Genomic DNA, 13,218 nt, shown 5'->3' with positions numbered 1-13,218 from the left:
CCAGCTCTTAACATGTTTATAGCAGCCACACTGTAGTTTCTACACTCAACGGCTTCTATGTTCATATAATGCAAGCCCCCTAACATATCTATGTAAAATTATGATCAAATATATTATTTCCTTGTTCTGTTCCTTATTGCTTTTGATGATGAGGTTTTAGGAACAAATCTTAACTGATGATTAACAGTCATGCCTGCGCACACATTAAACGAAAAAGAAGCCGATAGAAAACGCATGCACTCCTTCAAGAACTGATATGAGATGAGCTGAATTCTAACCTGAGGCTGTCTCTTACAACGTGTCTGAACTATAGCCTGGTCATATTTGATGATTCTGACATGTCTGGTATAATCAGTGCGTTATGTGAATAAGCTCAGTGCAAATTTGTGCCCCCTACGAAGCTAATGAGAAACAGTGACATTCTTGTACTTAAAACTACCAAACGTTTTTAAGGCTACGAAATTCCTGAATATGACGTACAGATGATGACACAACCACTAATTAGACAGGAAACACGTGGCAATAGACAGCAATGTGATGACATATCCTCTATTGAAAAGAATCTCCCATCGAGATGTTCGGTGAATAATTAGATATCAGTTCTTCAAGGCCATAGAAATTGAACTCCAATAAAACCCTTCCACGGGTACTTCACTCACTTTTACAAGTTTCACCATCTCCATAGAACCCGGATTTACAAGTACAATCGTATGTTCCTGGCTTCTTAGGGTCATTTCTGCAGACAGCATCAGGACTGCATCGATGGGCTCGGTTGCTTGAACACTCATTCAAATCTGAAAGGAAGATGTTGAAGTAAGAGGTAATAGTAGTATTGTGAACCACCTAATTTGGTTTCACTTGTTGATCCTAGCAGTTAGTGAAACGGCTTGCCCTAGGTCACAAGTCAGTAGCCCATCGAAATGAGCGTATACTTTCAAGGATACCGATAACAATCAAGGTATAGGTTATCTGAATGTAGTGGTTCGAGTTCTGGCCACATAAAAAGAGGTCATGGATTCGAATCCATATTTAGCCTTTCAGTTCTCAACTGTGCTTTCTACGCTCCTGTAGGATGAAGACTTCTTGGAAAAGCAAAGATCTCAATCCTTACTAACCTATGCAAGAAGATGGTGTCTTTTTATCAGGGACCATCCCACTCGGACACAAGCACTCGCCCGTCCTCACATCACAGCCTTGGTTACATCGCGTATTGATGCAAGTCTTTCTGAACTTCTCTGGGTTGGGTAGATATGCGTCTTTCACTTCTGAAACAATGAATAAAACACAGGACATTAGAAACTGGTATGCAGTAGTAGGCAAGCAAATCAGCCTAATCTGACACTTGAGGGACAAAGATAACATTTCAACTTACCATACCAAACGATTTGTGTCGTCTTGTGCCAATCTGACGTATCGACCTGCGAGGGTTTTTCAACATTTGAGTACACCTCGGACCCACTCTTGATGATGCCCCTTGGTGCGTAGACTGTGATTGTGATCTCGGGCTGGGTGATGAGCTGACTGTACACGCCACCTATTAGGCCGAGGAGGCCGAACACCGTGAACGTCATCATGAAACTGGAAGAAGAAATATAAGTAGATCTAAAGCGCTGTCCAGATCAGTGCCCCTAGGGTAGCTCTGTCATGGGGAACGAGATAAGTCTGAATAATGTCACAAGTGAATGTGAAGTCAACAACAGAAGCTGACCATATAACTCAGGGCAGTTCACCTGCTCCTCACTCATCTTGAGCGAGGCTATTGGACAGATTCTAAGGACCTCAATAAATACTCACTGCTTCTTTGCAGCCACACCCCCAGCTGCCGACCCCGTTCCTACGGTTCTCGGTATTCTCTCTGTTGACCTCTGACCGCTACTCGTATCTGTGTCTCCATTACTTGAACCTACGCCACTATCATCACCTGGGTTGGAAGAGAAAGCCATATCTACGCATTACATATTCGATTGTCGTTTTGGGCGAACCACTTGACCTCAACTCATGAACTGCCATATCATCAGAAGATGAAAACGAAGTTTTGCTTTCCGATGCATCGAGAACGAAACTCACATCTTTGAACTTTTGCAAACAACTGAAAATACGGAAGACTATGGCCTAAACGCATCTTCCCAGTTTTGCTACTATGGCATGTTTGGGTAAGTCAGTTCCAGCTAGCTCTCAATTCAGAAGGACATCAGACACTGTTCAATTCACATACAATGCCAAGGATATTTGTTTGATAAATCGTCACCATTGTTTTCCCGTTACTACGTTACGGAACTCACCTTGAGCTGAACAGTCATCATGATCATGGTCGGGGTGGCGTCCTCCGTTCAGCTCGCTCAAGTTTTTTGCCGTCAGTGGTGGTCCTGGGTTACGACGGCTTGGGCTCGTTAGCGGACTAGCTGGTGGTGTGTTATGGGATAGCGTAGTATCCGGGTTACGTTTCGGCACGAGAGGTTTCCCACGTCCTGATGACCCGGGAGGAGGGACCGGTGCCGTTACTGGTCGAGGTGCAGTAGCTGGGCCCACACGTGGTGCAGTTACTGGACCACCACGAGCTGGGCTATCTCTACCAGACACAGTCACGCCAGGTGGACTCCGTTTCGGCGGCATAACTGGTTTCCCATTTCCATTTCCAGTCCCGCTGCAGTTTGAACCCTTGCAGCCAGAGCTACCAGTCGGACTCGAACTTTTATTCCCATTGGAGGAGTTACTCGGACTCCGCTTGAATCCCGGTTCGTTATTGATAACCGTGACGACGCTACTTGTACTACTACTGCTGATGGTTCCATTACTGTTTCTATTACACTCCAGGGACCTGGGCTGACTTCCCAAGACGAAAACCTCGGGCTCACAATAACCGGGCTTCTTCCTACTACACCCATCCAATGATCGTGATTCTTCCGCATAGCATCGCCGCGCGACTGAAGATCCAGGACCAGGTGAGCACCCAGCGCCCCCACTACCCGGGTAGGTCCCCTGGTGGCATCCAGTGTACTTGCCAGTCACAGGGTCGAAGTCACACTGATTGGACTTGTTTGCGGCTTCCATCTGCCAGACGACACGCTTTTCCTTTTTGCCTTCTTCTGAAACAAGGAGAGGTAGTAAAGACGAAATGCGAAAACTATGCTTGAAGTGAAATGATCCGAAGTATCGGGTGAGTGGAAAGCCAACATGATCCGCACACCAAAGGACTTCCCCTTTTTCGGCTGCAACCTGATGCCTTAGACATCAACAGCATGATGGTGTTTTGCCACTGTCCGAAGCTACTCTCTCAAGTTCTTGACAGGTCTGGCGGAGCCTAGGTCTGCCACCTAAACATGTAGTCCAGTGCAACTTGTTCAAGAGGTTGCTGCCAATCATGGGAAAATATCTCAGCGTTTTCCAGAGAATTTCGAGATTGGATCTTGCACAAGAGACATGACTTATTTCGACCACTCTACCTTTAGTAGGGCTCCTGTCGCTAGCCCGCTTCATGCTGCTCTTCCTCTGCAGGGGCAGAGTCTCGCACATCGACAATGGCGGCGGAGGCGATGGAAATTCTGGCGGAGGTGGGAACTCTGTATCATCCCCTGAGCCACTTGACAACTCTTCCAATGCCTCTAGTGGTTCAAACTCTCCCGTGATGCGTTTCATCGTCACTTCTGTTGGAGGTCGGGCTTTTGAAAGCACCCGGTCTAGGTCGTCTTCATCAAAGGGGTCTTCTTCGTGTTCTCCGTTTGTGTCAGTCTCAGAGAAGTCGCCGTCAAGGGGAAAGAATGGGTCACCCTCCTTTCTACCATTCTTCATGCGCCTAAAACAATAAATGGTTTCGAAATTCATCAAATTATTTGCTTTGCACCATTTCATAGCAAAATTCTTTCCGAGCTATACAAAGTATGCCCTATGCCATAATGGCTTATCATGTCTCATTCCACAGCATGGAGCTACTAGGAGTATACTGCTCTGAGATTGGAATATAAATTCTTTACTCGTTCATCTTAATCATGATCATTTCTGGGTGGCAGCTCAAATTAGGCTAAGAGGGCTCACACAAGGACAGCCACAAATTGGATCAACCCATGACCTTTGGTTACAAGAACCATCTCTCGTCCCTAAATTAATCTCATGATCTAAGGGTAGAATGATTAATCAAGTTGATTGGTTTTCAAGGGCACAATCTCATCACCTCAAACTGTCATTAGGCTAAAAGTAAAGTGCAACCTGCATTTCTATCAATGAGCGGAGAAAATTTGTTTTCTCACCTCTTTTTCTCGCCCACACTTTCAAACGAGTTGGTGTTATTTGAATCACTTGTCGTAAGAAGCTCAACATGCCCCGCCATATTTGGGTTCAGCCTCAGATCCAAGCTCTCTGCACCAGACCCCTCGTCCGACGCCCCCTTACGAGAAGACAGGGCAATATTCCTGCCTGGTGGTCGCACGATTTGGCGTCCAACGTTCTCTTCTTCGCTCGAGACAAACTCATCAGTATCCTGTGGACGAGGTTTCCTCTTTTTCTTTTTCTTTGCTCGAGACTGCATCTGTTAATCGAAAAGTTTTGTTAATGTGTTTCCAAAATCTATTTCATTAACTCTTCATAAGCCACAATTTTTATCCAATGGTGGCTTCATTTTCACTTTTTTTTCTTAATTTTTTTCATGTTAGATTTTTCATTTTCATTTTTTTTCTTAATTTTTTTCATGTTAGATTTTAATTTCTGCTTTGCAAAGATACAAAGTTTATGTTAATTAAAATGTTTTCCAGTCAGAAAGGAAAGTAATGATTAAGCTGAGAGAAGCAAACCACCACACATTCAGAAAGCTTCTGAACAATACACACTTATAGGCACAAGACATCTTTTTAGACACCTGTCTAACATTTTACATTTATAACTCTAACCAACTAACATGAGAAGTAATTAAGAATATTTAAGACGCATAAAGTACAAAATAGTACATATTGTAGTAGGCTACATGTAGTACACACGAGAAGAGAATAATATTTAAATCTAAATGTATTTTTGTTGACAGAAAATAATAAAAAAAGTGTGTTGAAAATGTATTGAGTTTTCACAATTGCTATTAAATAGAACGTTAGCTTCAAGTTATCATTATGATGTATGCATTACACAGTCTATGCTATGCTATTATAGATTTAAGCACAGTTTAAGTTAGAATAATCTAACAAAAATTAAAGGAGAGAGTATTATTTTTAAAGTTATCTACTATAATTGAGAAATTGAAGAAAAGTTTAAGATATAGTTTTTTTAATACTAAGGACTAGAATATTAGTTTTTTAACTAACAACAACATTGAAACAGATAGCTCTTAAAAAAATTTCAGAGTTTATATCTGACACAACGAAATAGCTCTTTTACAACACAAAACGTGACACTAAAATCAACCCCTTCAAGAATCACTTGTCGCAGTCAGAACTTTTGATGAATTCTGTGAGTACTATAAGATTCAATATTTCTTTTCCAAAAGTAACATGATTTAGTCGTTCAATACAGTGGCTTTCATTTCTTCCAGCTTTGTATAATGATAAAGTTTACTAGAATGTCGCAATCCCAACTATCCAGTTTTGGTCCCAATCACAAGATTTTGTGAATCAAAAAACTCTATAGTGATTACGATTTGAAAGGGTTTTTAAACAAATTCATCTGCAGTGTAACAACAATTGATACAACATTGAAAAAGAAGCAGGTCATCTATTCATTTCACTTTCAAGATGCATTTGTGCAGTTTTACTTTGACATAAAACACTCATCAACTAAATTTTGGATTTTTTCACAAGTCTACGAACTATATTTTCATTCCCTATCACTAAGTTTACAAATGTGATTTGTATCTAATCTCGCAGGGGTGTTTGGGAGTGGTGGACAGGAAGGGGAACTAAAAGGTATGCTCTAATCAGGATGGATTTTGTCTTTCCATTATACAAACCAGTTCCAGGTGAGGAATAAACCATGTTATAACCACAGCAACCAAGGTTTGGGAACAGCAATGAGGTTATTTCCAAACAAGAAATATTTCTAATGAAGATGTGGCTGAGGAATAAGTTTGGTAACTAGGGCATTTTGAGTTGTTGCTATGGATATTGCAGGTAACTAGGGTCATCTTAATGGAATAGGGTCTTTAATCCTACACATTATTCTGGTTGTGGTCAAATGTTGGGACTGTCTACTATGGTTGTTATGGAATATGTTCACTGACGACATTGATTTCATTGTTTGTTAGCAAAGGCTTCAATTAGTAACTATGATAACCTCAATTTATGCTCAAGGAGCCCAGAGCTGGAAGACCACCCATCAGCTGTGGCAATTGAGTAAATTTCTTTGGCATCAACCACCGTCTACGTTCACCAAGAAAAAAATGTGAAGGCACCCAAGAATTCATTGAAAAATGAATTCATGCGCCGAGGGGTTAGGAATTCCAGTTTCAGTTAACTAATTTCACTTCAAGGAGCCACGGTGGTGTAAAGTGGGTCAGTCAATTTAAGGAACTGTGTGGGTACAATTTTCAACAAAGGATTTTCGGAGCTTTTACAGTTAGTGATAGGAATTGTCAGTTAGTTAGTGGAGGCAATTAAAAACTTTAACCCATGGCGGACTGAGGGGGGATTCTGGCCACTCAAATGAGCCTAAAGAATTTGATTCAACTAAACGTCATGCAACTTAAGCATTAAAAGTACTTTTACATTTTACAATATTCTTCCAGTTGAAACTTTCTACCAACTTTCTAAAAACTCCTGAACTTTTTTGTTTACTGTAACTTTGCTGTCTCATTTTAGACATTGTAAAACTTTGCAAAATATGGTTCACTACCAATATTTTTGAAAATGACCAACTTTTGAGGCAAATAATGTTGACTTTCAACATGTTCAGACTCGATATCCTCACCAACCCTCAGTCCCATCAGGGCCAAAAAGGTCCGATTATAGGGGAACGGCTCGAAGCCTTACCTGGAGTTGGGCGGCACCTGGCGTCGAGTGTTCGGCGTGTACCTCGTTACCAAGGTAACGACTCTTAACGGGAGACTCGGGCAGGTTGAGTAGCGGGGCATGCGAGGAGTCTATAAGTGTTAAATACAATACGTTAAGAGAGAAACCAAACCCACAAAATTAGATCTTCGCCAATTTGAGACTATTTTTGGTCAGGTTTTTACTGACTGGAAGCAAAACCTGACCAAACCTCAAATAAGACTCACAGCAAAATATCTATGCGATAGTTGAAACAAGAGCAGCAAAACAATTGACACGGAGATGTCAGATTATAAAAGTCGAAGGTCAAGGTCAAAGTTGCACAACATCTGAAATTTTAAAGTGACAGACAGAGCGACACTTGCACAGCAGACACTCAGATCGTTGCACAAAATATTTCATATTTCAATCTGAAAAGGTGCAGATTTTGACAAAGATGTCATTTCTGCTCTCCATTTTGGGAAATTATTTTGAGTAACACAAAAACAATTTTGTATAATCTGACATTGCTTCAAAAGCTAAGCCACAATTTCAACAATCGCAACAGAATATCGGGTCGCAATTAACCCTTAATAAACCAAACCTGAAACGAATAGAAACTGAGAGGAAATTAAATAATGGGGTATGATAGGGGGGACAGACATATGGAGGAACATTTTTACATCTTTAGAGCATGATGCACAAAATGCGATACAGACTATACAATGGAGATCATTCTGCAACATATCATTTGGCCGACAGAAAAAGATTTGTTCCAGCTGGCACATGGAATACATGAATTGATTTACATGTGGAAGAGGCATCTCAGTTGTATTCAAGTTCGCTTCTAAGGACATCTTGTTCTAATATCCAAGTTCCAAGTTCTAACTGCAGCGTTCCACACCCTTGAAGTTCCAGCTCCAAGATTTCCGATTCAGTACAAACTGAATTTCAACAGAAACTTTAGATTTTCACATAAGCATATCTGACGAGACAACTGGAAGTAGTTCTCCTTAGACCTGCTAGATCATGGTGACCATTCAACCCAACCTCAGTGTTCAAAACAAAGTTTGAAGTGGAGTGTAAACTTCAGAGTCAGTGAACAGAACTTGGCACATCAGGACTTTGGAGCTTGGATCTTTAATTAGGATATATTTGCTTCCAATGCCTTTCTGAACAAATCTATATCCTAGCCTCCATCTACCGTGTAATGCATGGCATCATTGACAACAAATTTGAGAGTATAGGGAGGTCACAAAGAATCTATGCCTCGAACATTCGGTCAAAGAGCATTAGTGTGACCATGTATTCGGAGAGGGGACATGGGGCAACATGTGCATGCGAGGTGTGTGGAGGTGTACGTTGGGCATGGTAGAAGGTCATGTCAGGTTGAGCCATACTATGGTAAGCCATCAGTAAGATTATCTTTTTCATGTATAAATGTAAAGATGCCACTGCCAACCGCGTCCATTTTCCTGGATTTGTCCGAGAAATTTTTTTTTGCATTTGATAACGAAAGGGAGACAATGGGAGGCTTTTCTTAGGAGCTTCTGATAACGACAACAAGGTTTTCATTATCCTTTATAACATTTATCAATTGTCCCTTTCTTCAACGAAAGTCTACTCCTCGAGACCATCGTCAATGGTCACTATTTTTAAAATTTCGTGCAACAGAGACAGGTCTCTGTTAAAACTTACTGATGGCCACTATTGTTTTACACTTGTATATTACATGTAACAGTTCTCTACACATCACATAGTCATCAACATCAAACATAGGTGGAGCTACTGTATGCAGGTGTCTTCAATCGGGCAGTGGATGTGGTTACTGTGTGCACCCTTAAAAGTACTTTCTGGAAATTCAACCGACAGCATTGGTTGTAGGGTAATACAACTTTCAAACTAGATATCCCAAAATAAACCTTACACTGATATGAGGTGTTTCTTACCAAACTTGTAGTGGCAAAGAAAAAACAAAACCATAAACATGTGCTTTTTTGTATTCTATTGTCTTTGTGTGTGATATGTTAATGCATTTTTTGTACAGCCACATATAATAACACCATTTTGCCCAAGAACCTTAAAACCTGCCCAAATCAAAGATCATTAGGGGGCTACGGGATGGCAACAATACAGACAGCCATGGATACCATATCCAAAATGGGGGTGGACAAGACAGATCCGCGACACAGAGGTCAAGGTCACACATGAAAGTCAAGGTCACACAAGTTTACATGCACAGTTAGCCTGCAAAAGAACTAAAACAGTGCTGTAATAAGAACCATCGATTTTTAGAAATCAGAGCCATAAAATGCATGCTCTAAGTCAGTACCAATCAAGCTGCATAGAATTTATGTACATTTTTACAAAAATATACACATATATTTCCAGTCAACTTGACCAGGAACCAACTCTAACCAGATTGTAAACATCAGAGGTCAAAGGTCACGGTCACCTCTAGGTCAAGGTCAAGCATAAGATTTGGTCGAATCTTGCGATCGTCCTCATTGTCACTTTCTGTTTTGTGGTGCACAGTGGCGCCATCGCTCTGCGGCGCCGTGAAGTTTTCTATGCCTGTAACGGGTGCAAGAAAGTGCATCAGTGAAGGGAGGAGAAAGGATTAAATGACAAGCCCACTTTACCCAGCTTCAACCTCACCAATCTTTACTATTAGATATATCTTGAAACTAATTGGTGGAGACAAATGTGACATTGGCTCCAGGTTTCTTATACAGTAGAATCTCTCTGTTGACCCGGGACTGAGAACTGATGTCATTTCTAGAGAGGTGACCTGATTACAGAGGTCAAATGTAATGAAAATGATCATTTGGAACCAATATCAGTGACCTCAAAAGAAGGGTGTCCTGCTTACCGAGGTGTCCGCTATGAGAGGTTCCACTGTATAACTTGTATAATGCTCACTTGTAAATGAATGATACTGAAACATGTCAGTTGGTATATAACCACTTGAAGACAGAACTGATGTTGCCGGATCATGTGCACATCTGGGGCTCCTACGAGGTCTGTCTTGCCTTCGAGCACTGGTGATGTTGTTAGTTTGACAATGTGACATAATGACATGACAATGTTATATAACAGCTTGACAATCTGATAAGAGGGAAGCACTGCTCCAGAAAATAGACCAGACATGCGCATGAATAAGGCAACTTGAGTTTAGTCTTTGCCCAAGCAGAATGCACCATCGTAATCATATCTTTTTATTGCTGAAATAAAGCTGTTAATAAGTCAAGAAATTTCGCACGATACAGTCTCAAGAAGCAAGCATTTATAAACCAGAAAGCAAACGAGTAATAAAGCCTTCACCTCTTTAGTAATCCAATAAGATCGATAAAATTACCACCTGAAGAGTAAAAAAGTAGCCAGAAGCAAGAATGAAATAATTCTCAAATCACAAACTGGAAAAACAGCGAAAAGCTTCAGCATAAAACCTGCAAAGAAATTATCATCAAAGCATTTTTCTTCTTCAGAAAACCCATTTCAACTAGTGAAGATGAAAGTGCCTATGAAAACTGGTGATGCCCTATATAGTAACCTAAGGAAAAGTAGGTGTGCTTCGTATCTAAACCTCACTCGAGTTTTGGCTCTGATCAAGAACGCATTAGCATAAAACAGATGGAAAGACTGGTCAAACGACCACTTCAATTTCGGCTTATGATGGACTAGCAACGGACTTGCGATAAGGAGCAGCATTTAGTGATTCAGAGCCAAAACAATAGGAAGTAAGGTGTGTGGTGGAATACTTGGAAGAGTAGAAATAATACTCCAATATGCTCTTGAAAGTAAAAAACTAAACGCCCCCTACAACCCATAGCCTAAACTAAGAGTTTGTTTTATTCGACATACCGGCTGGGACTGTATGGGTCTGTATATAATAGGGGACTAACCCATCGGGGGAGGCCAGATGAAAGATGGGAGCTGGCCCCCTATTGCCTGTGGAGGAAAAAATTAAAGGTAGAGTACGCTAATATGATGAAACAATTTGTGACAGACTTTATCAAATCCTAGAGGATATCAACTCTTCAGGAACTATAACTGGATATAACGCAATAAGGAGCCTAAATAAGGAATATGTAATGCGTTTTGTTTCATGCTGATGATAAGTAAAGAAGTTCTTTTGGAACCTAATCCAACTAACATGAATCAAATATATAGGAGTATTCTTGCATCAAATAGCTTATCTTTCAATCTGTAATGCCTTATGCATGCCGAAGGAAAACATGTAAGAACATATTTCAATCAAACAAATAATTGTAATAAAACTGATCCATTTATGAGTCAATTATATCATGTTTTCATGTCAAAGGAATTTTAAAATGAATGAAATAATTTTAAAAAAGAAGATTTTTCATAATCCTTATGCGTTTGGAAATCAATCAAAATCAAAGAAAACAAGAATCAAAGTAAAAAGACATTTTATGAACGAAAAGTTTAAAAACATAATCTTAATCAGAGCAGAAACTGAAGACGGAAACAGGTAGTTAAGCTTGAAACCCAAATCAGAAGTTGCAATTATCGCACCCCTCAAATCTTATTGCAGTTCTCCTATCATGATTCATCAACAATAAAGCTTCTTTTTACTTCAGAGGGAACCGCTAGTGAATTGGGGAAACCATACAGATTTCAAGGGCTTTGGATGAAATTTTGATGTAAGTTCTTGGTTCAGCCATTGTAACTGATCACAATGCAGGGAAACCATTGATGAATGTTATAGTGGAATCTGTCCTTCACGCTGCAGTTACATAGTTCCAGCAACTTAGGGCAGATGGCAAAACTAACTGCTCATTGGCTGAGGTAAACTAACAGAACAGAGTGAGAAACCAAATGCGGGCTGGCCATGGAGTGTACAATAAACAACAACACACCCCAGTCTATACAATAATTATTCAAAGTGCCAGTAGTAATTATTGGGTTACCATCAACAAGCCAACGCAAACTCTACTTCTCTTCACCCATCCCATGTTTGGTTTATACAAGCCTTGAGGAGCAGTAATATTTTCTGTTGGCCGTCGAGGAGGCAAACATTTGGGTAGATTGTTAGTGTGCAATTCCTGATACATCTCAGGACAGACCTCTAGACAGGAACTGCATTATTGATTTCATGACGACAGACTAAAGTCATCTTATTCCTCCTTTAATTCATTATTCATGCCATGTATAGATTACAGCAAACAACTAAAAACTCATACATACAAACTTAGAGCAATTTACAAGCAAATGAGAAAGGCCAACATTCAAATGACAGAAGCGAGATCGCTTTATTATGCTAATCAATTCATAACGTTTATTACCTTTTGAATAGGCGAAGTTGTCATGCATACAAACTGGGGCCCTGGGACTGAGAACTGGGCTGATGACTTTCAAAACGAAAAAGAAATGGGTGATAGATAGACTATACCAGTTTGGGATGGTGACACTATACCAGTCTGGGGAGGTGGAGTTCCTCAGAGGAGGATCAAGGGGAAGATGTAGTGACTCACATTAACACTTCATGCCTTTATACAATTCCATTTATTTGAAGCTTTAAACCAACTGCCAAGTCAACCAATCCTTTTACCAACTCATTGGTGCCGTAAGAGAAAATGAGGACTATTCTCTTTTTCTCTGAGAGTAGGGAGACATAGGGTCAGACAAAAGTTTTGAACTTTGAATCATGGTGACTGCAATGAAGTCAGTCTTTACGGTAACACATTTTCAAACCAAATATTACTCAAGCTACTAACATAAGAGAAGAACTAAACAGTGAAGGCAGAAGCATCAACTGGACGACTTATAACAAAATTTAGATATTTTGACAAAGAACTAAGATTTTAGAATACTCCACATTTTAGACCAGACTAATTAGAAGCACATTATTGAAGTACAAGTATGTCTATGATGTAACTTTATCGTTTTGTGGGCAAAGACCACGGTGATGACGCCAGCTGCATATCATGTATAGCCTTCCTAAGAAGAAAGCCCACCCAACTGCACACAAGCCATTAGGCTGAGTATCCATAAGACTGTTCCCTTGTGCATGTTGACAACTTGTGGACTTTTCACACACTGTTTCCGTTGTCTCCACATGATGTTCCCTGGCACAACCGATGGAAAGGTCCAATGAGCCAAACAAAGGTTTACTTTGTGAGTGGCAGATAAGAAAGTCACAAGCAACAAGGAAAACGCCACAAGCGAACAGTTTATGGATACGCATTCTAAGAAGCCACACCATTGTTTTCCAAATTTGACTACCAATGACAAGCACCAATAAGCATTGCAC

General features: G+C 40.4%; 1 protein-coding gene across 14 annotated transcripts in view; it reads right to left on the bottom strand.

Moving 5' to 3' along the window:
- LOC135494709 (uncharacterized) overlaps positions 1-13,218 on the bottom strand; it is a 103,713-nt gene that overhangs the window by 31,807 nt on the left and 58,688 nt on the right. For 7 of the 14 annotated variants that reach the window (XM_064782933.1, XM_064782938.1, XM_064782941.1 and 4 more), the window contains 9 exons: positions 10,806-10,892; positions 9,397-9,515; positions 4,245-4,522; positions 3,444-3,793; positions 2,283-3,086; positions 1,795-1,945; positions 1,373-1,578; positions 1,116-1,265; positions 660-794 (listed from right to left, as the gene is read on the bottom strand). In XM_064782933.1, coding sequence (XP_064639003.1) covers positions 660-794; positions 1,116-1,265; positions 1,373-1,578; positions 1,795-1,945; positions 2,283-3,086; positions 3,444-3,793; positions 4,245-4,522; positions 9,397-9,515; positions 10,806-10,892 — 2,280 coding nt within the window. Of the gene's footprint in view, positions 1-659; positions 795-1,115; positions 1,266-1,372; positions 1,579-1,794; positions 1,946-2,282; positions 3,087-3,443; positions 3,794-4,244; positions 4,523-6,944; positions 7,055-9,396; positions 9,516-10,805; positions 10,893-13,218 lie in introns of all 14 variants that reach the window. The other 7 variants (XM_064782945.1, XM_064782946.1, XM_064782949.1 and 4 more) reach the window with 5 other exon arrangements.

The sequence above is a fragment of the Lineus longissimus genome, chromosome 10 (genome assembly GCF_910592395.1).
Source record: "Lineus longissimus chromosome 10, tnLinLong1.2, whole genome shotgun sequence".
NCBI classification, from domain to species: domain Eukaryota; kingdom Metazoa; phylum Nemertea; class Pilidiophora; order Heteronemertea; family Lineidae; genus Lineus; species Lineus longissimus.
Note: the sequence above shows the minus strand (reverse complement) of the source record. Positions and strands in the feature narration are given on the sequence as shown.